Raw genomic sequence first — 24,454 nt, 5'->3', positions numbered from 1 at the left:
GGGAGGGAAGTGGAGGGGGGTGGATGTGACCTCTTGTCTTCATGCCTTGTGGCGAGGAGGTGGCTGAAGGGCCGTGGGAGTCTCACCCTCGCACCCCCAACAGGCCCACAGCATGTGACCCGGAAGCCGCACACAGTGTCTTAACCTAAATTAGCTCAATTGTCTTTCAACAACTCTCCAATTTGACTGGACATCCCTCAAGGGCAGGGACGGTATCTTGACCTTCTTCTGGGTCCCCCAGGAGAACCCAGCACAACACTAGTTATGTGGCCGGAGATCCGTCCTTATCGGCTGAGCAACTCAGTTGAAATGTCCCTGGAAAAAGAGATCTTGCACTTGGCACAGGGCATGTGTCCAGGTAAGTGAATCTCCATTTTTGCTGGCTGATAACGATACCATTCTTCAGTCCAGGGCTCAGTCAAGCTGTCTTGTCCAGGCCGTGACCCCAGGAGCTATCTTGTGACCTAGAGAGCGGGTGATGGGGAAGGTTAGAGAAGGGAATGCCCAAGACTCCCCAGGAGATGTAGGTCATATAAAGGTCGTTGCTGTTGATCCCTTCTCCCTAAAGCAGTGCAGGCTGGGAAAGCATGGCTGGCGTGGCCCACACAAACATAAATCAAGCACCCCTCACCACTGCTTGCTTCAGAGTGGCTAACCAAACTGCAAACACCGCAATCTATAGGCTATAAACCCAAACCTATAAAATAGTGACAAATGTCACGAGCTCTCTGGCGGGTCTCGCCGTCTTCCGGTCTTGACTATACTCAGGATGGCGTCTCCCTTGCCTGCTTGCAGACAGGATGCTCTGCTTTACATCTAGTCACACTTTTTCTTGCCGTAACTCCTCCTGTTCTGTGTCCTACGAATATGTTGCTCTCTTCAGAACCCTGAAGGCCACCTTCTCCTCTCTGTTTACATGTCTGCTTGTCTGCTCTGTGTGGTGGTGGGAAGGGAAGGCAGAAGGCAGGCTTCTGGCTTGCCCCAAGTGTCACTGATCTGCACAAATGCTGATGACAGAGCCATGCAACTGATTAGTTATGACACACATGGAATTGCTAATGAGTTTGATAAAATTTTCATTACCCCTTGTTCTGCGGGGCAGGCAGCAAACCATGAAAGTAATAATCCTCTTGGGTGCTGTTGCAGTAAGATGAGAGGAGGACAGGTGTGAGCTGCAGGGAGTTAATCCCGGGGGTGGGGTGGGTCTGCAGTAGGGGTGGGTGGGCAGAGATTCCCCTCAGAATTATCTGAACAATTTCCTAATTCTCTACTTCGTTCTTAAGGACCTGACATTTTCTGGGAGTCAGACTCACCCTGGGAAGAAGAGGAAACGCAGGCATATGGAGCATTAGGGATTTGCCCGGGACACATAAGATTTCAAATCCAGAGGCCCTAACTCCAGTCCCTGGAGTCGAGATAGTCCAGGGGATTGACCATGGATGTGCCCACATGTTTCACGGATCTCCCCTTGGGATGCCGACAGCCTAGACTCCCAGGCTCCCGTGCCCCCGGTTCCAGCCCACGTGATAGGGGAAGCGTAGGGTGGGGTGAAGTGGCCATCGCTGGATACCTTGGTGGTTTTGACTTTGTGTCCGCTGCTGCAGCTCCATCCCGACAGGTCCGGGAGCACTTTACACTCCTCCCCCGGCAGGCAGGGCTCCATCTGACACCACCACTTCTGCAGGACGATGGAGGCTGTGGGAGCAGGAGGCAGTGAGGGCAGCTCTAAGCTGTCCTGGAATACAGCGTGCAGTCAAGGGCGGGGAGTCTGTGCGGAATGAAGTGCAAGTTTGCACACCGTTGGCTGTGAGCCCTGCCTTCCCCTGTCTTTCCCCTACTCCGGGCTGCTCAGAAAGGCAGTACTCAGGCTGAGGCTGGGGCACACAACTGTATCAAAGTCAATCCCACTGACCCCTACGTGTCGCCAAGACAGCACGGGGTGAAGGCAGGGGAAGTTCTCCAAGGAACCCTTCAGTTGAGTCACCATGGCATTAGCAGAGAGGCACGGTCTTCAACATACCCACTTGGTGTATGTGAGCAAGTGTGAAAGGGCTCCATAGAGCAGGAGTGCAAAGCAGGCGTGCATGTGAGCACAAGTGGGCACGTTTACAACATGGTCACGTGAGTGTGAGCCTACGAGCATGGGTGCAATCATGGGGGGGAGGGGTGAGTGAAACATCTGTGTCCATGTGAGGGGAAGGTCAAGGCCACAGGAGAATGGGCAGGTGTGTGTGTGTGTGTGTGTGTGTGTGTGTGTGTGTAAGAGAACTCGGAGGCGTAGGAGGAGAGGTCAAGGTCTGGGGGAGTTAAGTGTGAGTCTGGCAGGATATGTGAGAGGATTCATGTGACAGAATGCGTCTGCATAGCGCCTGGCAGTGAATGTGGATGAGAGGGAGGGATGAAGTGGGGATGGTCCGTCTGCCCTCCTCCCCCCAGAGGTACCCAGCATTTGAGACTGATTGCCAAAGCCCTGGGATGGTATGAAACCATATCCCGAGCAGATGGTGTGGCCTAGACAGACCTCCTTATCTCTGTGATCGGGCCCTCCCCGACGGGTCCCGGCCTCTCACTCACCGTCCACGCAGGAGGGCTTTGCCCGCGTGGTGCCGGCCACCTGGCCGGGAAAGCAAGAGCATTTGACAGTCTGGGAGCGCTCCTCGATGCGATTCCGGTTGCAGCAGCGATGAGCGGCAATCACCTCGCAGGTGCCCTGCTTCACAAGGACTGAAGTGGCCAGACAAGATGAGGTGCCCAGCCCAGGCCTGCAACCCTGCTCCCCTCCCACCTGCCCTGCACATCCTCCAGGCCCTCCTCCCCGCCGAGGGGAAGGGTGTTCAAGAGATTTCCAACTGCAGGGGAGGAGGAAACACAGGAAATCCTCCTGCTGCTTCAGTGTTCCTATCCTTCCTTCTTCCCCAGTCAGGCCACACTCAGCCCTCTTTGGCGGAGCCTGGCCCTTGGGTGGAAGAGAGGTAGGATTCCCCACCAGCCCCCACTTCCTCTGGTTTTGTCCGGTTGAGGGCAAGGGCCCCGGGGGCTTACAATGCGTGGAGAGGATCGTGGAGAGGATCATCCGCTTACACAGGCTTTAGCCATCCCAGAAGGAAAACCACAGAATTAGGCCAGGAGGCAAGACTTAAGCCTCCACCCCAGGGCCTCTCTCCCTGCAGAACACCTTCTGGCCTGGAAGGAAAGGTGAGCAAGGGGTTTGCCCACACCTTCTCTGGGCTGGGATAGCAGAGGGGGGGTGGATATTCCTGGGCGAAAACCAGAGAAGGAGTCAGAGCCCCTAGAATCTGCACCCTCAGCCTCGGAGATCTGCCTGTGTGGAATAGGGTGGGGTGGTGTCCAGCTCTCCAGGCATCCTGAGAATCCCTGTCCCAGGCTCTGCCACCTCCCCCAAACCTGTGGGAGTTGGCGGCTGCAAGGAAGCTGAGGCGAGGAGGGTCCACAGCCAGGCCAGGTAAAGTGCCAGCAGCCAGGGGCCCGTGCTCCAGTTCTGAGAGGTCCTCTCACGCATCCTGCGGAGCGAAGCACACACCCTGCTCAACTCTGGGCAGGAGCTCCCCACAGTCCAGCCCCAGCACCTCTGTGCCACATGCTCTGGGAGGCACAGAGGTGGGCAGGACATGCACACCTTGTCCCCAGGCAACTCCCGGCCTGGCACAAACCATACAAAGTGGTGAGCTCTACAGTAGGGAAAGGGAGCAGGGAGACTGTCCTGCTGGGAAAAGCATGGACAGCTTTGTAGGGGAGATAACATTTAAGAGGGTGTTGAAGGATGAACCAGATGTGGTCCCTTGGAGGGCTGTGACACAGAAGGAACCATACTGCTGACTCCCAGTTTTTGAGCCCTTGACTTAAGCACTTCACATACATGCCCTTGCAGCCTTCACAACTGTCCTACAAAGTAGGATTATTTGTACCTATTTGACAGATGAGCAAATTGATACTCGAAAGGCTGGATGCAACCTAAACAGCCATCAATAAAGCATGGGCTAAATACATTGTGGAGCATCTGTACAAAGGCAGTTACATCCAGGCAGCTATAAAATAGACTGAGGAAATGCTTTAGGTACTGAGCCATGCAATGATCTCTAACGATAATCCACCATTAAGGGGAAAAAAGCAAAGTGCAGGATGGTGTGTATTAAATGCATAAAAGGGAAAGATTATATACGTTGCTTAAATATGCATAAGCTAGCCCTGGAAAATGTACCAACGAAACATAGTAACATTGATTGCCACCAAAAAGGGGAACTGGTTGGCTGAGAGATGGAGGTAGAAGGGAGACTTACCTATTGCTTTTTTATTTTTTCGGGTTTTGAACTGTGGGAATGTGGTAGCAATTCAATTTAAACAGATTCTAATTTAAAAAAAAGAAATGAAATGAAATGAAACTAGGGCTAATAGTTAATAGAAGTCAAATGACTGTCCAAGGCCAGGCAGCATGTTGGGTGGCAGAGGCCCAGAGCGCAGAAGCCTGCCCTGTTCCTCCTGCACCACTTTGCTTCTCCTCTTCCCCTATCCTTGATGGGTCCCACCTCCCATCTATCCCAGAGGAGGAACCGGAAATGGAGGGGATCCCAAGGAAGCAGAGGCATAGAGCAGCAGGGAGCTGCCCAGGCATAGAAGGAGCCTGGACCATCCTCTCTGCTGCACTGCTGGCCCCTTGGGACATTATTGGGGTCCCTCAGGTGTCAGCACCATCCTGGGAACACCAGAGGCCAAGCCAAATGCCAGAACTTTGGACAGAGTGCTTGATTTCTGTACCACCCCCCTCCCCTGACCCCAATCCCCACTTCAACTCTCTCCCATGTCAACTGTCTCCTCACTCACCTTTTTGGGGATCTTTCAGCTTCTGTCTGTTCATCCACTGGCCTCAGACTCACTCTACCTGGACAAGTAAGAAAGACTCTTTGGGGCCTGCAAGGGTTAGAAGGAGCCCATGGTCCTGTAGGGGGTGAGGGAGGGCCCGGGTAAGGACAAGGGGTGGCACTGAAGTAGAAGCCAATTCTGATGCTTCCCCAAGGTGCAGGGCAGGACACAGAGTCTCTCCTCTGCCTTAGGAATTCGCAGGGATCCTTGCAGACTGTGGGAACAGGTAGGGCAGCTAGCCTGAGCAACCTAAGGGTTCCTCTGCCCCATGGGGGGGGGGGGGGATGGGGGTAGGGTAAAGTGGGGTAGATGGTAGAGAGGGGTCTAGGAATCAAAGTTATCTCCGCTCTGGCCTTGGGGTGGGGGGTGGGGGGAGCTGAAGGCCAGTGAAGGATTCCTGAGCAGGCTCTGACAGAATTCTGCTCCAAGAGACACCTGGAAAAGACCCCAAGGTCTTGAATCCTTTTGTCTCTACCCCGACCCTCACTGCACCCCTGTCCTGGACTCACACAGAGCTGGCTCAGCTCTGTCACCCTCACCCCCATTTCCCTTCCAGAGGGCTAGAATGGGGTTCCTCTCAGTCTCTAGCCTCAGGGGCCCCAGCTCAACAGCTTCTCCATTTCTCCCTATGGCCTCTCATCCCTCAGCCTCTGAGGGGAGGTGGAGCGGAGGCAGGTGGGAAGGTGGGGACCAGAGAGGACTATGGGGATGGATGGAGGAAGTGGTGCCAATGCCCCAGGAGTGTGCTCCGCGGGCAAGAGCTTCCCAGAAGGTTTATCTCTTTTCTGAGTAGGTATCTCCTCTCCGTCGCCCTCAGGAACCTTCATTCCCATCATTACAAATCCAGCTTTGTCTTCTCTCAGGCAGTTCTCATCCCTTTTCTCTCTGAGCTGCCACACCCTCCAAGCCAACTCTCCCATGAGCCCCAAGACCCAAAAGATGGGCAGCGTGCATTTGGGCTGAGCTCTCTGGAATTCTATTCCCTCCTTCAGAGAGACGGTGGAGGCGGCGGGGAAGGGAAGCTTCTGAGATTTTCCTGGGCTTCCACTCTCCTGCCTCAGTTTGCCTGGCTGTTTTTCCCAAACCCAAGATGCAGGCTATGGGGAGGCTGAGTTAGCAGCCCGCATAACAGCGTGGAGTCGAGGATGTGGACCACAAGAGCCTTTAAGCTTGCACTGCCTTCTCCCGGCCTCCTCCAGCGCTCGCCCACTCCTCCAAATTCTGAGCCCCCACCCTCCGGATCTATCTGCCCCACGGCGGTGCCCACTTGCCTCTGAGTCCGGCACCAAGACTCCGAAAGGCGGACTTCGGGCCGGAGCGGCCGGCTTGGGTGTGTGTCGAGTCTGGAGCCCTGTGTCCCTCACCAAGTTGCGGCGTCCGGCAGGCGACGGGGCTCCGGCCAAACTGGCATCACGGTCGTGCCCGGCGCCGCTCCGCAAGGCTCAGGCGGGGTCCTTCGGAGGCTCCCGCCGGCAGCCCAGGGCGCGCGCAGCTGCCGCCGCCTCTCGGTCGCCGGGGGCCACCCCCGCTCCGCCAGCCCCTCTGTGGGCGCCACCGCCTCCTCTCGGACAGCTCCCGGCGGGCGAGCGGGCGGGCACAGGCGGGCGCAGCGGCCCCTGGCGGCCGACGGAAGAAGAGCGAGGAGGGCCGGGCCGGCCCCCGCCGCAGCAGTCCGGGTGAACATCTCCCCGGTGCAGGCCGGGTAAGCCAGAGAGGTCCCCGAAAACTCTCCGTCTTGTGGCTTCTGGGGTGGGGGTGGGGGCTGAGTATAAGGAGGGATTGCCAAGATCTCCAGGGGGGGTTGAGTCTTGAAGATTCTAGAAGTGCACTATCCAGAATGATGGCCACTAACCACAAGTGGTTATTGAAATTTACATATGGGAGTGCCTGGGTGGCTCAGTCGGTTAAGCCTCCAGCTCTTGATTTCCGCTTAGGTCAAGATCTCACAGCTGAGTTCAAGCCCTGCATCTGGCTCTGTGCTGACAGCCTGAAGACTGCTTGGGATTCTCCCCCTCTGGTTCTGTCTGCCCTTTCCCTGCTCATGCTCTCTCTCTCTCTCACACTCTCTCTCTCTCAAAATAAATAAACTTGAAAAACTAAAGAAAAATAAATTTACATATATAAGTTGGGGCGCTTGGGTGGCTCAGGTGGTTAAGCATGGGACTTCCGCTCAGGTCATGACCTTACCGTTTGTGAGTTCCAGCCTGCATGGGGCTCTGTGCTGACAGTTCAGAGGCTGGAGCCTGCCTTGATCCTGTGTCTCCCTCTCTCTCTGCCCCTCCCCCACTCTCACTCTGTCTCTCTCTCAAAAATAAACATCAAAAAATTTTTAATTTAAATTTACATATAAACTAAATAAAATCTAAACATTGTTTCTTTTTTTTTAATTTATTTATTTTGAGAGAGACAGTGCGTGTGAATGGGTACCTGCGCATGAGTGGAGGAGGGGCAGAGAGAGAGGGAGAGAGAATCCCAAGTGGACCCTGCACTGTAAGCCCAGTGCTCTATGCCGGTTAGAACTTACAAACCATGAGATCTTGACCTGAGCAGAAATCAAGAATCAGAGGCTTAACAGACGGAACTACCCAGGTGCCCCTAAACACTTTATTTGCACTCACCACATTTCAAGTGCTCAATAGCTACATGAAACTAGGGACTACTGTACTGAAAAGATACAGAACATCCCCAGCATTGCACCAAATTCTATTAGACAATGCACTTCTAGATTGGTATGTTAGCCCTCCACTATGAAAATGTTAAAATCCAGGTGGGAAGAGCAAATGATCTTTGCTCCACCCACCCCGTCACAATGGGAAAGTTCTAGCTGATGTCTAATCTAGAGGGTGTCCTTCCCTCTGTCCCCTTCCCACAACAGCAGACCCTTCTTCCCCAAAGAAACTGAGGCAGAGTGGAGCTGGAACCAGGTGGGAAGAGGCCACAAGCCAGCGGGGCGGTACCGGGGGTGGGGGCGGGCAGCCCAGAGCAGGAGGAATGGTGTGGTCAGGGGCAGGAAGGGACTAGCTGAGGTATGAGGTAGAGGCTGAGCAGGCAGGAGGGCTGATAATTGGTCTCTATGGTTGATGGCTGTGAACCCCAACTTGAGAGCCAAACTTGAGCCGGTATGTTCATTATATAAGCTACAATACAAATGCAATTTCTAATTCTTTACAGGGTAAGATTTTGGATGTGAAAGCCTTAGACAAATGGAAGAAGGAAGTGGTCTGTGAATTTTTCTCTTAACAGGAGGACCACTCTTCTACTTTAAGAGGGCTTTGGGATTGGAGTAATGGGGTGGGGAGAGGTAAGAGGGGAAAAGCCTAGTTCTGAACTCTGAGCCACTGCACATGGCCTAGGATAAAAGGGGCCTGTCTTGAGGATGCCCAGTTGCCCTCACTGGCTAGGGCCACACACATTCCTGGCAGGGCCAGGCACTGAGCAGTCTCAGCTCTCAGCAGAGAAAAATATCTCCCAAGTCTGCCTTCCTACCCCACCCACTTTTCCCACTCACTCTCTGCTGCCTCAGGGATGAGTAGAAGTGATGACCTTCTTACCAGGTTCTGGGGCAGTCTGAGGAGGGGGGAGGTGTGATGATGCCAGGGATCAGAGGTAAGATGTTCAGAGACAGGAGAGCCTTAGGATTTAGTCGGGGGGTGGGGGGTGCTGCTCTGGAGCCCAAGAGTGCTGCTGACATCCTGATGACCATCTGGTGCTAGAGCTAGGGGTCTCTCTGTCCTGGCTCTGTGGCCTATTTGCAGCCACACCATGATGGGTGCTGTGAAGAGCAGGGATTAGGGAGCAGGATGACACAGAGAAGTGGTAAGCAAACTGCCCCAGAAACACTGAATAATAAAAATAGACAGGATGTTATATTTTTCCATCAGTCTTTGCTTGTGCTGTTGTTTATGCCATTTATCTGACAGCTGGTTCCTGTTTTTCTCAAACAGGAGGGAAACACCCATAGCAGCACCATGCCGTTTACCCCCCCCCCCCCCCTTTGCGTTTGCCACTCTATGTGCCTTTGGGTCTGATTTTTCTTTTCTTTGTGACTTCTATTTTTCTGGCTGTCTCTGCCCAGAGTGCAGGTATAATTACAGCAAATATATAGACCTGAATGATCATTATGAGATTTTTATTTGGAAGCTGCCAGGAAAGCCACCCCTTCTGGGGGCACACTTTAGCTCAGGAAGAGAGAGACTTACGTTCAGGAAGCATTCCACCCACAGAGCACAGAGATGGCATCCCAACCGCAGACTTGGTGCCAGTGATTCCTGAGGGCTACTCCTGTCTTGCATTAGGGCCACAAGGGCCTTGTCCTCATTTGGACAGTACATGGGGTAGGAGGTTCTCTGGAGGTCTACTGATTAATTCCCTGAAACCAGGTTTGGGAACAGGGCGCTTTGAACATCAAGTTAGTGCCACCTTTTCCTTTCAGATAGGTGCTTAGCCTGGCCTCTGTCTCCCCCTGGCGGTACGTACAGAACTTGTTCGGCCTGCAGGTTCGGCCTCTGTCTTGAGTTGAAGGTGGAAGAGGAAGAAGCCCCGCTCTTTGCCATTCACCTCCTCCTTAACCCTTCCTCCACCATCCCGACAAATTAGCTTGGTTCATCAGACGGAATCGAGTTTGGGCGTCTGGGGACTGGCACGGGTGTGAGTCTCTCACTGACTGTGTGACCTCTTGAGGCAAGTTCTGTAAAATGACAGGTGCGTCATCGGTAAAAAGAACGTAATAAAATCTACCTTGAAGTGTTACTGTGCAGTATAGATGGCCTACTATATATAGAAAGTGCTTTGTAGCGGGCCTACTATATAGAAAGTCCGCCATAAATAGCAGTTATTGTAGTTATCCTTACTAAATATTCCTCTAGCCCTGATGGTCAGGGGAGGTCTAAATGGGGCTGGGGGAAGGGGGGGAACAGGGAATTGGATCCTGAGAAAGAAAGTGAAGTCGGAGTGGTAACCGCTCTCTCAGATCTAGAGGTCATAGGGAGCAGGGCCCTCTCAGGAGCCCAGGAAGTTACCCCCAGCTCCCTAATTCAGGATGGTCGACTCCAGCCCGCCTCGTTCACACCCCCACAGCACACCCAGCACCAGTTGGCTCGCCTTCACTCTCACTCCAGCAGCCCCAGCCAGAGGTGTTGTCACACCAGGTGTCTCACACCCAGCGGGTCGCCGAAGCTGCTGGTTTTGCTCTGAGGTCATCAGCTCCATCATCCTCCGGGCTAACTGCTAGGAACGGAAGGCGAGGAGACACCACCCACCCCGTCACAATGGGGAAGTTCTAGCTGATGTCTAATCTGGAGGGTGTCCTTCCTTCCGTCCCCTTCCCACAACAGCAGACCCTTCTTCCCCAAAGGAACTGAGGCGGAGCGTAGCCGGAACTAGGCGGGAAGAGGCCGCGAACCAGCGGGGCGGTGCGGGGGCGGCCCAGAGCAGGAGGAAGTTTTCCCGGGACCCGCCCTGCCCTCGCGGAGCCAATGGCCGTGGAGAGCCCGCAGGAGCGAGCACCGCCCACCGCGCGCCCTAGGGGGCGGGGCCTGACTCGGGGCGGGGCCACGCCGAGGGCGGGGCAGGGAGGCAGCATGCTAAACCGGGTGCGCTCGGCCGTGGCGCACCTGGTGAGCTCCGGGGGCGCCCCGCCTCCGCGCCCCAAGTCCCCAGACCTGTCCAACGCGCCCTCCGCGCAGCCTGCCGTCCCTCCAGAAGCGCCCAGGAGCCCTCCGGCGAGGGCTGGGAGCGGGAGCTCGGCGCCCGCGAAGACAGTAGAGGCTCGAGCGAGCTTCTCCCGACCGACCTTTCTGCAGCTGAGCCCAGGGGGGCTGCGACGCGCTGACGACCACGCTGGCCGGGCTGTGCAAAGCCCCCCGGACACCGGCCGTCGCCTGCCCTGGAGCACGGGCTACGCCGAGTGAGCGTCCCCGGGAACACCCTAGCCAGGATGGGACCCCTAGCCCTTACTTAGACCCTTCCCCAGCTGGGCATCCCCGGCGCTGGGATGCGTGCCCCTGGCGGCGCTCGGCGCTGGGAACTCCCTTCTCCCAGGACCTTTGCTATCCTCTGGGCTTCGGGCTGCACCCCCTCCCAGCCGCTTCTCAAGTTGGTGCAGTCTTCCTCAGGATCTTCCAGCTCGTTGACTTCCCTCACCCGCGCCGCCTCAGGACCTTGTTCCCTTCCAGAGCCCGGAGCTCGGAGAGCGGAGGGCCCCGTGAAGGATGAGTTGGCCAGTTCTCTGTTGGGGCCCGGCAGTTTAATGGCTAGGGGAGGCGGGGCTTCAAGGAGGCTGGGGGCGCTTTTCATAGAGGAGATGGCAGCCAGAAAGATTCGCTCCCGGGCTTCCCGACCCCGGCGCCCCAGTTCCCTGTCCCTCTTACCGTTCCCCTCCCCCTCCACACCCAGAAATAGCCCGCGACACCAGGCGGCCTCCGGCTTCCCCAGGGGCGGGGGAGGGGGCCGCCCGGGAAGCAGGAGGGTCCCCTTTGAACGCCCCTTGGCGGGGGGCATTGCGCTGGCCAGACAAAGTCGCGGACCCCCGGTCGGAGTGGCGGGAGCAGCCGGCTTGCTCCCAGGCCGGGTGTATTTTTAATGCATCTACTGGGAAAGCAGAGCTTTGAGGGAGACGGGGGCGCTGAGGTCGCTGAGGGTGGTGGCTGGTAGACCCGTGGCCCGACCGCCAGCTCCTTTAGCTTTCTATCTGAGAAGAGTTGGTGGCTTATGTGGCTTCTGCGCAGTTCAGGTGGGCTTCCACCCCTACCCTATTTCAATTCCTCTTTCCCTATCTGGGCTGGAGCACTGCCTCACTGCCAAAGCAGCAGAAACTTTCACTGGAAGATTTTAAGATAAAGGTGGGTGTGCCCATGAGGGTGGGGTGCTGTAGACCAGGCACTAGAAAAGTTGACTAGGCTTCAGGGCGGGATGTAGGGTCTTGGCAAGCAGGATAGTAAGACCTCCTGCTGCCCCTGTCCAACCCTTTCCCCAGCAGCCCACAGGGGTGCCCCCTTTGCAGGGGATGGGGGAACTGAGGCAGGCAGGTGCTGCTGCTGGCTTTTCTGTGAGGTGGTGGGGCCTGACACCCAGACAGTACTCCTCGTGCCTTGCCCTGCCTCCCTTCCCCTCCTCTTTCTGGCCTGGATCCCGGGTGGCTGTGACCTTTCTCAGTTTGGCCAGCAGGCTAGAGAGGGTGTGTGTGTCTAAGGTGGGGGTTATTCCAGGACCTGGTCTGGTGTCCAACCTGATGTGGTCACTCTGGCCTGGCAGGGTCATCAATGCTGGCAAAAGCCGGCACAATGAGGACCAGGCTTGCTGTGAAGTGGTGTATGTGGAAGGTCGGAGGAGTGTTTCAGGGGTACCTAGGGAGCCTAGCCGAGGACAGGTAAGCCCCCACCCCAGCCCCTAGCCTCCAGAAACCTGGTCACATCTCTTCCGGGGGATTCTAGGCATCTGGTTTTAAATCCAAGACATGTGGAAGACCTAACTCCTAACTCACTAGCTTTCTACCTCTGACACAGAACCTTTATGTGGCATTTGAACAGTTAGAATGTCAGTATAAATGTTCAGTTTTCCACTTAGAATATAGGTACTACTGTATTTATGGATGGTAATTAATTACCAGTATTTATTTTTGCATATTTTATCCTTGGAGTTTGGCTTTTTTGATGCTTTTCTTTCTGACACATAATAGGCCCTTGGTAAATGAGTGAACAAATCTAATTTGCCTTTAATGCCAAACTCTGACCTCCTCTCAGATGTTTATATGGATGCCCCAGAGTCTTACATAATACAAGCCCCACACACACACACACACACACACACACACACACACACACACTCTCTCTCTCTCTCTCTCTCTCTCTCTCTCTCTCCCTCTCTCCCCCTCACCTCCAACTTTTCCTCCACCAGGGACTCTGCTTCTACTACTGGGGCCTGTTTGATGGGCATGCAGGGGGCGGAGCTGCCGAAATGGCCTCCAGGCTCCTTCATCGCCACATCCGGGAGCAGCTAAAAGACCTGGTAGAGATACTCCAGGACCCCTCGCCACCTCCCCTCTGCCTCCCGTCTACCCCAGGGGCCACAGGTTCCTCTGATCCTTCTCACTTGGTTGGTCCTCAGTCCTGCTGGTCTTCGCAGAAGGAAGTGACCCATGAGAGCCTGGTAGTGGGGGCGATTGAGAATGCCTTCCAGTTTATGGTGAGTGGGTGGTCCTGGCAAGAGCCTGCTAGGCAGTCCCTCTGGTCAACTCTGGATGGGGATCAAGTGGCCTAAGTGGGTGACCCTGAGAACCCACAACACCTTTGAGGGCCTGAGCAGAGCTTGGTTCAGTAGGGAGGGAAGGAGTATTAGCTATACCCATGTCTTCCCTCCTCTCCTCCAGTGTGGCTTGGCTGGGCCAGTTTATTTCTGCAGATGGGGCGGTGGTTGTGTGCCTGGAACCTCTTCTTCATTCACCCCTTTGACCCTCCTTCACATGGCAGGATGAGCAGATGGCCCGGGAGCGGCGCGGCCACCAAGTGGAGGGGGGCTGCTGTGCACTGGTTGTAGTCTACTTGCTAGGCAAGGTGTATGTGGCCAATGCAGGTGACAGCAGGTATGGTGGGGGGGTTGAAAATGCCTACAGGGGGTCCCACTCTCTGGGATGGGGGCATAGAAGACAGTGAGGTGGTGGGCTTTAAAAATCAAAAACTGGAGGGAGGGATGGGGTCAGGAGCAGTTACAGACATAAGGAAGGACCGGAAATAGCCACAAGGGGAGGAAAGATGGGGGTCTGGGTGAGGAACCCTAAGGGTCATTATGGGGAAAGCCTGGTCTTTCTGGAATTCTCCACAAGGGAGCTGAGGAGAGCCAAGCCCAAACCTTTTCTTTCTCTGGGCAGAGCCATCATTGTCCGGAATGGTGAAATCATTCCAATGTCCCGGGAGTTCACCCCGGAGACTGAGCGCCAGCGTCTTCAGCTGCTTGTAAGTAGGAACTAAACGCTCTACTCCCATTCTTTGTGGACTCTGTGGCTCTCTGTAGCCTATGTCCCCATCCCTACTGCACAGACAGCTCCTCACCTGCTCACTGGGAAGGCTATTCTGCAGACTACGGCTGACCTGGTGGAACATGTAGGAGGAAGGAACGTGGGTTACTCCAGTGCTCCCACTGTGGCCCCAGCTGAGGAAGGAAGTGGAGTCAGAAGTGGGGAAAGGAAATAGCAAAGGCCCATGAGAGGCAGTGTGGCTTAGTGCTTTAAAGTCCTAACTCTGGAGCTGGACTGCCTGGGTTTGAATCCCAGTTGGAATACTTTGCTAACTGATCATCAGACGGTTCCCTGGCAACACTAGTTCCTGCCTTAAGGGTTGTTGTGAGGGTTAAAATGAGCTCCTATACGTTAGTATTAGAACAGCGCGTGGTACATGGTAAACTCCATTTAAGGCCCTACTGTAATTAACATCTATACACCAGAGTGTGCTGTAAGCCTAATGCTCCCTGGCCTCTGCTCTTGTCTGGCCACTCCCAACCTCAGGGCTTCCTGAAACCAGAGCTGCTAGGTGGTGAATTCACCCACCTTGAGTTCCCCCGCAGAATTCAGCCCAAGGAGCTGGGGCAGAGGATGCTGTACCGGGACCAGAACATGACCGGCTGGTAACACTTCCCTCAGAGCTGGGGCACGTTCCCATGGCAACACAACCAGTCCCTCACCAGCAGCAAGGTGGAAGCTGGAGGCTGGGCCAGGCTGGGGGTTGGGGGGATGTGGTCCTTCTTAGGGGTTTGTGTGAGGGGCATGGCTCCTAGGGGAGGGGGGGCTTTGATGCCTGGGTGATGCCTCCTGTACTCCCCCCTCCCCAGGGCCTACAAAAAGATCGAGCTGGAGGATCTCAGGTTTCCTCTGGTCTGTGGGGAGGGCAAAAAGGTAAACTCCACGGTAGAGGTGGGAGAGGGCAGGAGGACCCACCACAACTTGTCTAGGGAGGTGGAGGTTCTACCTGAGGGTAGGGGTGGGAGGGCCCACAGCTTTGGAGCCTGGGAGAGGGCTGTGGCAGCACCCACACTCATTCCCTTTAGGCTCGAGTGATGGCCACCATTGGGGTGACCCGGGGCTTGGGAGACCACAACCTCAAGGTCTGCAGCTCCACTCTGCCCATCAAGCCCTTCCTCTCCTGCTTCCCTGAGGTGAGCCGAATGGGGGCTACCTCAACCATTCCTTCCCTCCTCTGGGGGCCTCAGGCTGGCTTCTTACCAGGGTCCTTTTGTCCCCAAGCTTCTTCTTCACTCTCTTCTCCCACCAGGTACGAGTGTATGACCTGACACAGTATGAACACTGCCCGGATGATGTGCTAGTCCTGGGAACAGATGGGCTGTGGGACGTCACCAGTGACTGTGAGGTAGCTGCCACTGTGGACAGGGTGCTGTCGGCCTATGAGCCCAATGACCCCAGCAGGTAGGAGTTGTAGGGCAGTGGGGGGGAATGACAGTGGGGAAGGTAGGGGCAAAGGGAAGCAATGCTTGGGGACCCACATGAGGGCCTGTGTATCGATCTTCCCATTTACATGTTGGTACATGAATGTGCACGTGTGCTCCTGGCAGGTACACGGCTCTGGCCCAAGCTCTGGTCCTGGGGGCCCGGGGCACCCCCCGGGACCGTGGCTGGCGTCTCCCCAACAACAAGCTGGGTTCCGGGGATGACATCTCGGTCTTCGTCATCCCCCTGGGAGGGCCAGGCAGTTACTCCTGAGGGGCTCAGCCCTGCCCCTGCCCCCACCATCCTAGCCTCTCCATGCTTACCCTCTGCCAACCCAAATCAGAAGTTGTCTCCCTGACCTTCTTTAGTGCCAACTTAACTGAAGAAGGGGTGTCAGTTAGATCCAGAATTATAGCTAATGGCAAATAAACCACATGGATAAAACGTGTGTCTTTATTTACTTTGATTAGAAACTGAAAGGCCCTTTCAGGTGGTGGAAAGAACCCCCCAAAGCCGTCCTAAATATGTAGTGCTCCCAGGCTCCTTCTTCCACCCTCTGCTCTTCCCACTCCACGTGCTCTCATCCATGTCCATGGCTTCATCCACCTGCTGGCGTTTTCCAAGTCAGTATTTCCAGCCCAGGTCTTTCCTGAACTTGATGTTCACATAGCTTGTCTCCTGAACATCTCCTCGACATCCCACAGGCACTTCAACTCAACGTATGTCAGAATCCACCATTTCCCTACAAACGTGTGCCTTCTGGTTCACCATGCCAGTTGGCACCAGCTTATCGGCTCAAGTTAGAAATTTTGGAGTTGGTCACCTTTGGCGTCTGTCTTTACTCAGCAAGTGAATCAATCACTACATACTGTTGATTATATGTTACAAAATATATTTCGTATTTGTCCCCACCCCAACTGTTACTACTACATTAGCCTCCTAACTCCACGCCCCTGTATGCCCCAATGTGACCTTTCCACAGTGTGAATCTGATTGGTTATTTCCTTCTTGAGAGAACATTTCGGTGGCTTCCTAGTGCACCTAGACCAAAATCAACACTCAACTCTTGAGTATGGCATACAAGGACATTCATAATCTAGCCACTGCTTCCTTCTCCAGCCCCATCTTTCAGCCCCACCTCCACCCTCCTGGGGGTTCCATAATTCTTTGGGCCTGTTGTGGCTCCAACTCATTTAACGTCTACACATCACCTTATCTGGAACACTTCACCTGTCCTTCGGGGCTAGGGATCCCACAGCCCATGCATGCCCCCACTACAGCCACTGCCGGCTGTAATGTAACTGTCTACACTAGGAGTGGGTATGGGGGCGCCTGGGTGGCTCAGTTGGTTAAGCGACCTACTCTTGATTTTGGCTCAGGTCATGATCTCATGATTCATGAGATCAAGCCCCACGTGGGGCTCTGTGCTGACAGTGAGGAGCCTGCTTGGGATTCTCTTTCTCTCTCTCTCTCTCTGTCTGTCTCTGTCTCTCTGCTCCTTCCCCACTCTTTCTCTCTCTCAAAATAAATAAATATACATTAAAAAAAAAAGTAGTGGGTATGGAGTAGCAGTTAAGGGCAGAGGCTCTAGAGTCCAGCTGTTTGGGTTCTGGTGCCAGACCTACCACGAGCTCTGCAACCTCTCTGAGCCTCAGTTTGCTTCTCAGCAAAACGGAGATAGCAGTGCTACCTTCTAGAATTGTTGTAAGACTAAAGTAGTCCATGTGTGTATGTAGACCCAGGTGCATGTAATAAGGGATCAATAACTTGCTATCTTTAAGTTGTTTGTATTCCAAATTTAGACTGTAAGTTCTTTGAAGACAGAAATCAATTTGAACTGAGCACATAGGTCTCCACTCACACGCAGCGTGTTTACTGAGCCAGTTAAGAGGTCTGGGGACCAAACTTCTCTGGACCTCAGTTTACTCATTTATCAAATGTGTGGGTTGCACTTCAGATCTTTAAAATCTGCGTGACTGCTGACATTCATTCATTCAGTGATTATGTCTTGAAAACCTGTTGTGTGCCAGGCAGTGTGCTAGGCAGTGGTGAGGGATGGGGGGTGGGGAGAGCATAAAGGACAGCAGGGAGACAGCACCAACTCTGGAGCCACACAGGCCTGTCTGAATTCTCAGGTACATACTAATAGCAAAAATTTGGGCAAGCTACTTCTCTGAGCCTCAATATCCTTACAGGCAAACTGAGATGGGTATACTTAACCCAAAGATCCATGATGAGTATTAAAAGGGCCGAGCTATATAGCGTATAGGTCACAAGCTAATGAAATATTGGTAGGCTTCCTCACCTTCCAACCTTCTCAGCCACTTCAACAGGAAAAGAGATACCCGTGCAGGTAAATACCCAAGGCGACATAATGGACCGGGGCAGTGTCCCTAGCGGCACCGAAATAATGCAATGGGGATGGAAGCTGACTTCCCAGCTGGGGATCAGAAAAGGTTTCAAGGAGCGCCCTTTGAGGGGTGCACAGTAATTGGACTCATGGAAACTCCAGGCTGGGGGAAGGACGGGCATTGTGAAGTGGAAAGGTGACCTGGGTCTCAAAGGATGTGAAAGGTCCTCAAGGTTGGGGAGTGATGTTGAGCGGTACTTACTCCGCAGGATTTTACGAGAGGAGGGCGGGCATCTTCCGCAGCCCCCCTCCCGCGAGGTCCCGGGGCGTGTAGGCGCCGGTGGCCGGTTGGCCACGGGAGGGCAGCAGCGGCCCTTTCCGACCCCACCCCGAGTGCCTCGCAACTTTCCCGACGCCGGTCCACCCCTGGGGGCTGGAAGGCGGAGCAGAGACTGAGTCCTCGAGGGGGCCCACCCGCCGCCCACTCCCCAACCCGCCCGGCATCCCACCCTCGACCCCCGGCCAGCGGCGGGGGCCTGCAGCTGTGGCCCCCGGCTGGGCGGTGGGCGGGCAGAGCCAAGGGCCGCCCCCGGCCGGTCCCTCCCCCAGCCGGGTCCGCCCCTCCCCGCCGCTGCGCTGAAGGAGGGCGGGGCGGGGCCCCCCGGGTCAGTCTCAGCCTCCCGCATTGGCCGCGCAGCTGGAGGCAGCGGAGCGGAAGGTACCCGGGCCGGGGGCTAGGGTGGCGGGGCGTCCCAGGAACTCGACCCCGGGAGAGCACTTTCGCTCCCCTCCTCTGGGCCGGAGCTCCGGGCGCCGCCCGGGGAGGGGGCTTTGGACAGAGCGCGGGCCGCCCTCCTTCCCTCGGGACGCGGCGTCTGGGCTGTGCGGGGGTCGGGCCCTCTCGGCCCCTCCCTGGGCTGCAGCGAGGGCTCCTCCCCACCCCCTCTCCCCCCTGCTCCGGGAACTGCCCCGCAGGGCCTCTCGGCTCCTGTGTCCGAGCCTGGGTCCCTGCCTTTCCCCTCCCGGCTTCCCGGAACCTGCCCCGCCGGGCGAGAAGCCAGGAGGCAACTTGGGTCTCCGCGAGGGAGCCCAACTCCAGACGCTGTAGCTCCCAAGCTGGGCGGCCCGATGTGGACCTGGGGTGGGGTGTGGGTCCGGGCACAAATCCGGGTGGAGGTGGGAATTCCCCCAGGCCAGGCCGGTGGAATGGCGGGAATAGGGGCGTGGTGTGGCCAGTGGGGGCTGCCACTGCTCGGAGAGGTCTGGACACCTCCCCAGAAGCTTCCTGGAGTGTGCCTGGGGCGGGAGGTAGGGGAGATTGGGAAGCATCCAGCTCCTTTTTGTGTAAGTAAGAATCTCCTCCCTTCCAGACCCCTCCCTTACACTCCCCAACCCAGGATTATCCTGGGGCTTTGGGCTGGGAGGATGCAAGGCTGCGTCCTATTCTCACTTCTGGTTTTAAAGTTGAGGTGGTATCTGATTCCTTTCCTAGACCTTAGGGCTGATCCGCTTTGTACAGCCTACCTCTGGTTCATCTGGAAGTCTAGAGAATGATTGAGGAGAGGGCGGGATGTCTGGTCTCAGGGAAGGCTCCAGGAGCTTCAGGCTCCATTCCAGCCTCTGTGTGGTGTTTGGTTGCCCATCTTAGGGTCAGTGGGGCAGTTCTTCTGGGGCTGCCTCTAATAGGGAGCTGTTGTCCTTGCCATGCTGGCCTTGGGCCTGGTGTCCTGGCTTGGCCTAGGCCAGCTGCCCTTCTTGCCCAACTGAGAGCCTGAAGGGAAAGTCTTCTAATTGAGCTGGGGGCTTCAGAGTACTTAATGCATGCCCTTGCCCCTGAGTTCTGGCCTGTGGCTCCCACCATGGGGTGTCATCTAAACTGTCCTGCTGCAGGCAGGTAGTGGCATCCTCACACCTAAACAACTGGTACTCACCCTGGTGGTGACTGTCTTTCATCAACACTGCCCATCCCAGGCAGGGCTACCCCAGCCTGTTTTTTTTTTTTTTTTTCCACACAGCTGGACCAATGGAACCAGTGGGAGTGGGTGGGGGGAGTTGATCACCTGGGCAGAATTTCCGGGGAACCCCCTTTTTGAAGGTGGTTTCCAGTTTTGGAGGAGATCGGCTGGCAGGGTGAATGCCTTCTTGCCTGTCTTGGGGTATCAGAGAGAGAGAGCCCCTTTTGTGGTGGGGAGTGTGTGGCTGTATCCTCTGAACTCCTATAAATTCTCTCTGACTCATATCCACTTCCTCTCATCCCAGTTTTGTACGTGTGTGTGTGTGTGTGTGTGTGTGTGTGTGTGTGTGTAGGAGCGGGAGGCCACCCAGGATCCTACTGTTGAAGAGAACTAGCTTTGGGCTTGGAGAATTCGCTTTCCTAAAAGGCAGACCAAAGCCAGGCTGTGAGGTGGTGGTATGTGGGGAGTACAAGAGTTCAGCCCAGTTTGACAGGATGTGGGACTGAGAGAAAAAGCCAGGTCTGGGGCAGAGATCAGGTTACCATCCCCTTCTCTCTTAACTACTCCTTGCCTGGCTGGTGCTGGGACTGGTCCTTGTTCAGCTTTTTTTGGGAGCTCCTCCCAGCTCAGGCTCTAGCCCCCTCCCCCTTCCCTACAGCCTCGACCCGCCTCTCAGCTCTCAGAGCCCGCCCCCTCTTCCTCCGAGGCTGGAGGCCTGGGAACCTCAGCCGGCTGGAGGTCAGCTCCTCTCCCCAGGGAGGGAGGAAGTGAGGCTCAGCTCAGGGGCAGGGAGGCTGGGTAGGTGTGATGAACTGTGCAGATGCTTGCTCTTGTGTGTTAGGGGCCGGGGACATATGGAAACCTCGGGAAGCTGACTCCTCGCCCTGAGTCACAGGGAGGGGTGGGCAGGGCCTTGGGGTGAGCTGGACAGAGGAGAGGCAGGGGCTGGTCTGCGGGGTGGGTGGAGGTGATTCCCTAGTGGATTATTCTCAGTCACTCTGCTGTGGTGGATGTGTGGCTCCCTACAGTGTGGTCATTGTCCCCTGCCTGGGGCTGAGTGACCCAGTGTTGCTGCCAGGTCCAGAAGGAAGGGGGGAGGAAGGCAGACTGCCCGAATGTGGGCTGTGGGCACTGCCGGGACTGAGCCTTCTTTGTGTGACTTGGGGCTGGCTTTAGGGACTGGGATGGGGTGGGCCAGGGAAGCCGGTTGGCCGCTGCCACTGCCCTCTGGGTTTCCTTCTCTCTGCTCTCTTTCCCATCTCTGGAGTGATACGTAGAAAAGGCTCTAACAGAGTCTCGAGTCACACAGCCCTGCTTTGAGTGCCATCCCTGCCACAGCTCTGAACACACGTTATAACCTCACAGAGCCTGTTTCCTAGTTTGGCAAAATGGGAAGCACACCATCGATCTTGCAGGCTTCTGGGAACTGAAGGAGATGATTTTTGTGGAAATGCTCAGCATAGTTTCCCTTATCCACCTGCCACCTCGTAGCTGGTTCTACTAGCCTGTGGTCTTGGAGAGGATGCCTCATTTGTGACTGGGCAGGCAGGACTTGTCCTGAGTGAGGGACAATGTGTTCTTGATTGGACCCTAGCGATTATTAAACTTTAGAAGTATCAGAATCCTGGTAACAAAGTCTGACTTGAAGCCCTGATATGTATAGCAGATAAAAGCTGGCCCTTCCAGACATGTCCCTGATCCCCCCTCTTAAGTGTCTAGGGTCCTACAGTTGGTGGATTAGATCAGAACTCCTGTTTTCTGGCTCCCTGATTCTTCCACCTCCCACCTCTGTATTCTAATCCGTCTAGGGAGACCTGTCCCTGACCCTCAGATTAGGAGTTTCAAGCTCAGTTGACTGAACGATTGGTTCTTGGCAAGAACGTGCCTGGGCAAGCCCCTATCCCTCCCTTCCCTCTCTTTGCTGGAAGCCTTGGTTTCCAGGTCTTGGGGGGCCCCAGAGAAGTGTTTTTGGATATATTGGCTTTTCCCTACATTCTCACTGCCTCTTCCCTGCCAGCCCCAGCCATGGCTGCAATCAGAAAGAAGCTGGTGATTGTCGGAGATGGGGCCTGTGGGAAGACCTGCCTCCTCATTGTCTTCAGCAAGGACCAGTTCCCAGAGGTCTACGTCCCCACTGTCTTTGAGAACTACATCGCAGACATAGAGGTGGACGGCAAGCAGGTGAAGGCCAAGAACCTTCCCCGTCTCCCCCTGGGAACCCCGCCCCCTCCCTTTGGACCTTGGATGTCCTGCCTCACCACCCATGTCCCTGCTCCACTCTCCCTGCTGGAGCCAGTACAAGTTTAAGTGAAACTTTAGTTTTAGGAAATCTAGATACACCTCCTTCTTCTCTACGCCCTGGCTCTATAACCCGGGCCCAGTCCTTTTGCCTCTGAGCTTAAGCTCCTTTGACGGCAAAGTGGGGATAGTGGTCAGGCCTCCTTCAAAGGTTTTTGTCACTTAAATCAGATAGCGGTGCTCACGGGGGAGCTCATAAACTACAGAGATCAAGCACCCATGTCTCAGGATTTCTAAGACCTCACCTTATTTACATTGTGTGATGGTGATTAGCGCTGTCCCTGGCATGTAGCAAGTGCTCAATAAATGTTGAGTGAGCCACAAGGACCAGTGGTTTCAGAAGAGGACCTCTGGGTGGCAGGGGAGGGGTGTAACTGGGGCCCTCAGGCCAGCTACTCACTGGGCCTATGCATCAGGTGGAGCTGGCTCTGTGGGACACGGCCGGGCAGGAAGACTACGATCGCCTGCGGCCTCTCTCCTACCCGGACACTGACGTCATCCTCATGTGCTTCTCCATCGACAGCCCCGACAGCCTGGGTGAGGTGGGGGTGAGGGCGTCGGAGAAAAGGCACTGAGAACCCCTTGGAGTCAGCCAACCAGAGGTAGCTCTCGCCTCAGCTCCTGTCAGCCACCATCAGAGGCCGAGGCCGGGGGGCTTGGGACAGGTCCCTGTCAGCCTCCTGCACTGTGGTGACTCTGGCCCTGGGGAGGGCTCCAAGGGTGTACTGTGGGGGCAGAGGGGCTTTGAGCTGTGAAAGGGACTGTTGTGCTGAAGAGCCTCTAACACTGCTGGGGGGAAAGAAGGGGACCCTGGGGGGAGCTTTCTAGCCTAAGTGGAGGCACCAACACCTGTCGGGACATGTCTGTGCAGAAAACATTCCTGAGAAGTGGACCCCGGAGGTGAAGCACTTCTGCCCCAACGTGCCCATCATCCTAGTGGGGAACAAGAAGGACCTGAGGCAAGATGAGCATACGAGGAGAGAGCTGGCCAAGATGAAGCAGGTGGGTGGGGCTGCCAGGCCTGGAGCCCCCGGGACAGATGACCTCCTTAGGGTCTTCTCTCCAGTGGACTTCCCAGTGAGGCAGTGGAGGCCCACCTCCTACTCCCTGGCGAGGAAGAACGAGAAGGGCTCTTGCTCTCCGCTACCATACCTGATGAAATTGTCAGAGAATGCAGTGATTTGTCCAGGGTCACTTGGCGTTTTAATTTATTTGCTTCCATTCTTTGGGGGTTGGGGCTATTAAGAAGAGGAACATCCCTGTCTTCAGAGGCAGCTTCTTATAATAGATCTTTTGCTTGAGGCGTGGGCGGACTCCAATGCCGGTGGGCCCGCATGGCCGGAAGGTCCAGAGTGAGGGAGCTGGCTTACCTGGTAGGTGGCTCTCTAGCCAGAGGCCAGGATAAAGAATATGGACTCTCCTACAAGGATAGTTATGGCAAAACTTTCAACCAGGGGGCAGATATGGTCACATCTGTGCATTAGAAAAATTTTGGCAGCCGTAGGGCACTTATTGGAAAAAAGCGAGAACGGGCGGGAGACTGGTTAGGAGGTGCTGGATGCTCAGGCCAGAGAAGGGTGTGCCATGGGATATAGGGCTGATGGAGACATCTGATGTAAACATTAAGAGTCTTGGGTCCTGGCCCAGAAACTGCCCGGGGCTGGAACATGCATTTGTCCTAGTCACTACACTCATGGCTAAAGTGGGGAGAGGTGCACTTAGCCACCAGCTTCCTTTAACCGCTCGACTTCTGTCTTCCCAGGAGCCCGTGCGATCTGAGGAGGGCCGGGACATGGCAAACCGGATCAGTGCCTTTGGCTACCTCGAGTGCTCGGCCAAGACCAAGGAGGGGGTGAGGGAGGTATTTGAGATGGCCACTCGGGCTGGCCTCCAGGTTCGCAAGAATAAGCGCCGGAGGGGTTGTCCCATTCTCTGAGACCCGCAAGGCCTCCCCTGTTCCCCCCCTTCCCTTCATAGGGTTGCAGAGCTGCCCACCTCCTGGCCCCATCCTCTTAGGGCTCCTTGCCGAAGGCTCCCTTTTCAGTTCCTTCCAGCCCAGGACTGCATCTGAATTTCTGAATTTTGCCAGCCCCCCTCCAGCAACCCCGTGGTGGTGGTGGTGGTGGTGGCCTGGCCCTCCCTCCCTATACTCTGGAACCTAGGGCAATTCCCTGCCCTTCCAAGAGCAGAGTTCCTCCTCCTGCTGCCTTGGTCCAGGGGTGGGGCTCTTGATCCCTTCAGCCTTCCCCGTAAGATCATCACACACCAGCACTTTATACACTTCTGGCTCACGGGAGTGTCTGGGGTAGGGGACTTGGAGGGTGTAACCCAGAGCCCCGGGCCCCTGACGGTTCTGCTTTGGACTGGGGCCTAGACTCTGGCTCTTCTTGGTGGGGGGACACGAATAAAGGCCACAGGCTCCAACATGTGTGTGGCGGCTTCCTGTCTTTCTCTCCTGGTCCCTGCCTTGGCTGTGAGCCGAGAGTCCCATCTCTCCCAAGTTGCTTGCCAGGCTGGCCCCTGGTCTGCAAAGGCAGGACT

At 55.7% G+C, this 24,454-nt stretch overlaps 4 protein-coding genes and 1 long non-coding RNA gene across 10 annotated transcripts; 3 read left to right on the top strand and 2 right to left on the bottom strand.

The window, feature by feature from the left end:
• Window positions 1–321: 321 nt before the first annotated feature.
• On the bottom strand, window positions 322–6,462 carry TAFA3 (TAFA chemokine like family member 3). 4 transcript variants are annotated; one of them, XM_086717861.1, is made up of 6 exons: window positions 6,146–6,455; window positions 4,840–4,893; window positions 3,043–3,521; window positions 2,575–2,724; window positions 1,571–1,695; window positions 322–464 (listed from the first exon to the last, which is right to left on the bottom strand). In XM_086717861.1, the coding sequence occupies exons 3-6, from the start codon at window positions 3,071–3,073 to the stop codon at window positions 453–455; spliced, it is 318 nt and encodes a 105-aa protein (XP_086573987.1). In that variant the 5' UTR covers window positions 3,074–3,521; window positions 4,840–4,893; window positions 6,146–6,455; the 3' UTR covers window positions 322–452. The 4 variants fall into 4 exon arrangements, 3 of the variants coding, with proteins under 3 accessions (XP_086573987.1, XP_086573984.1, XP_086573986.1); XM_086717858.1 differs by having other exon boundaries at window positions 3,406–3,521; window positions 6,146–6,454; XR_015254991.1 differs by having other exon boundaries at window positions 328–464; window positions 1,571–1,768; window positions 3,406–3,521; window positions 6,146–6,462.
• On the top strand, window positions 3,248–7,131 carry LOC147578251 (uncharacterized). Its single transcript, XM_086717857.1, has 3 exons — window positions 3,248–4,905; window positions 5,969–6,580; window positions 6,813–7,131. The coding sequence occupies exons 1-2, from the start codon at window positions 4,395–4,397 to the stop codon at window positions 6,556–6,558; spliced, it is 1,101 nt and encodes a 366-aa protein (XP_086573983.1). The 5' UTR covers window positions 3,248–4,394; the 3' UTR covers window positions 6,559–6,580; window positions 6,813–7,131.
• A 1,859-nt stretch (window positions 7,132–8,990) lies between these two features.
• LOC147578250 (uncharacterized) lies at window positions 8,991–10,400 on the bottom strand. Its single transcript, XR_015254990.1, has 2 exons — window positions 9,979–10,400; window positions 8,991–9,565 (listed from the first exon to the last, which is right to left on the bottom strand). It is a non-coding gene; the product is annotated as an uncharacterized LOC147578250 (long non-coding RNA).
• Window positions 10,401–10,406: 6 nt separating this feature from the next.
• On the top strand, window positions 10,407–15,754 carry PPM1J (protein phosphatase, Mg2+/Mn2+ dependent 1J). 2 transcript variants are annotated; one of them, XM_086717853.1, is made up of 11 exons: window positions 10,407–10,783; window positions 12,130–12,244; window positions 12,772–12,882; window positions 12,982–13,059; window positions 13,344–13,456; window positions 13,742–13,826; window positions 14,375–14,493; window positions 14,698–14,761; window positions 14,914–15,021; window positions 15,138–15,289; window positions 15,436–15,754. In XM_086717853.1, exons 1-11 carry the CDS (start codon window positions 10,458–10,460, stop codon window positions 15,581–15,583), a joined length of 1,419 nt encoding a protein of 472 aa, XP_086573979.1. In that variant the 5' UTR covers window positions 10,407–10,457; the 3' UTR covers window positions 15,584–15,754. The 2 variants fall into 2 exon arrangements, with proteins under 2 accessions (XP_086573979.1, XP_025791184.1); XM_025935399.2 differs by having other exon boundaries at window positions 12,772–13,059.
• A 2,500-nt stretch (window positions 15,755–18,254) lies between these two features.
• RHOC (ras homolog family member C) lies at window positions 18,255–24,337 on the top strand. 2 transcript variants are annotated; one of them, XM_025912518.2, is made up of 5 exons: window positions 18,255–18,378; window positions 21,633–21,796; window positions 22,330–22,450; window positions 22,785–22,915; window positions 23,676–24,337. In XM_025912518.2, the coding sequence occupies exons 2-5, from the start codon at window positions 21,641–21,643 to the stop codon at window positions 23,847–23,849; spliced, it is 582 nt and encodes a 193-aa protein (XP_025768303.1). In that variant the 5' UTR covers window positions 18,255–18,378; window positions 21,633–21,640; the 3' UTR covers window positions 23,850–24,337. The 2 variants fall into 2 exon arrangements, with proteins under 2 accessions (XP_025768303.1, XP_086573982.1); XM_086717856.1 differs by lacking the exon at window positions 18,255–18,378 and adding an exon at window positions 20,391–20,413.
• The last annotated feature ends 117 nt before the right edge of the window (window positions 24,338–24,454 follow it).

The sequence above is a fragment of the Puma concolor genome, chromosome C1 (genome assembly GCF_028749965.1).
Source record: "Puma concolor isolate L17-30 chromosome C1, mPumCon1.1.hap2, whole genome shotgun sequence".
Classification (NCBI taxonomy): Eukaryota; Metazoa; Chordata; class Mammalia; order Carnivora; family Felidae; genus Puma; species Puma concolor.
This window is presented reverse-complemented; position numbering and strand designations above follow the sequence as displayed.

Bases quoted from the DNA above. Each gene is read 5' to 3' on its own strand.
- PPM1J (XM_025935399.2), top strand. From the start codon at position 10,458: ATGCTAAACCGGGTGCGCTCGGCCGTGGCGCACCTGGTGAGCTCCGGG. The intron at 13,060-13,343 runs GTGAGTGGGTGG...TTCACATGGCAG, and splicing joins AGAATGCCTTCCAGTTTATG to GATGAGCAGATGGCCCGGGA. The intron at 14,762-14,913 runs GTAAACTCCACG...CATTCCCTTTAG, and splicing joins TCTGTGGGGAGGGCAAAAAG to GCTCGAGTGATGGCCACCAT.
- LOC147578251 (XM_086717857.1), top strand. From the start codon at position 4,395: ATGAAACTAGGGCTAATAGTTAATAGAAGTCAAATGACTGTCCAAGGC. The intron at 4,906-5,968 runs GTAAGAAAGACT...CCCAAACCCAAG, and splicing joins GACTCACTCTACCTGGACAA to ATGCAGGCTATGGGGAGGCT.
- RHOC (XM_025912518.2), top strand. From the start codon at position 21,641: ATGGCTGCAATCAGAAAGAAGCTGGTGATTGTCGGAGATGGGGCCTGT. The intron at 22,451-22,784 runs GTGAGGTGGGGG...ATGTCTGTGCAG, and splicing joins CGACAGCCCCGACAGCCTGG to AAAACATTCCTGAGAAGTGG. The intron at 22,916-23,675 runs GTGGGTGGGGCT...CTGTCTTCCCAG, and splicing joins AGCTGGCCAAGATGAAGCAG to GAGCCCGTGCGATCTGAGGA.
- TAFA3 (XM_086717858.1), bottom strand. From the start codon at position 3,520: ATGCGTGAGAGGACCTCTCAGAACTGGAGCACGGGCCCCTGGCTGCTG. The intron at 2,725-3,405 runs GTTTGGGGGAGG...TGGCCACTTCAG, and splicing joins GCAGCCGCCAACTCCCACAG to TCCTTGTGAAGCAGGGCACC. The intron at 1,696-2,574 runs GTGAGTGAGAGG...CTGCTCCCACAG, and splicing joins AAAGCCCTCCTGCGTGGACG to CCTCCATCGTCCTGCAGAAG.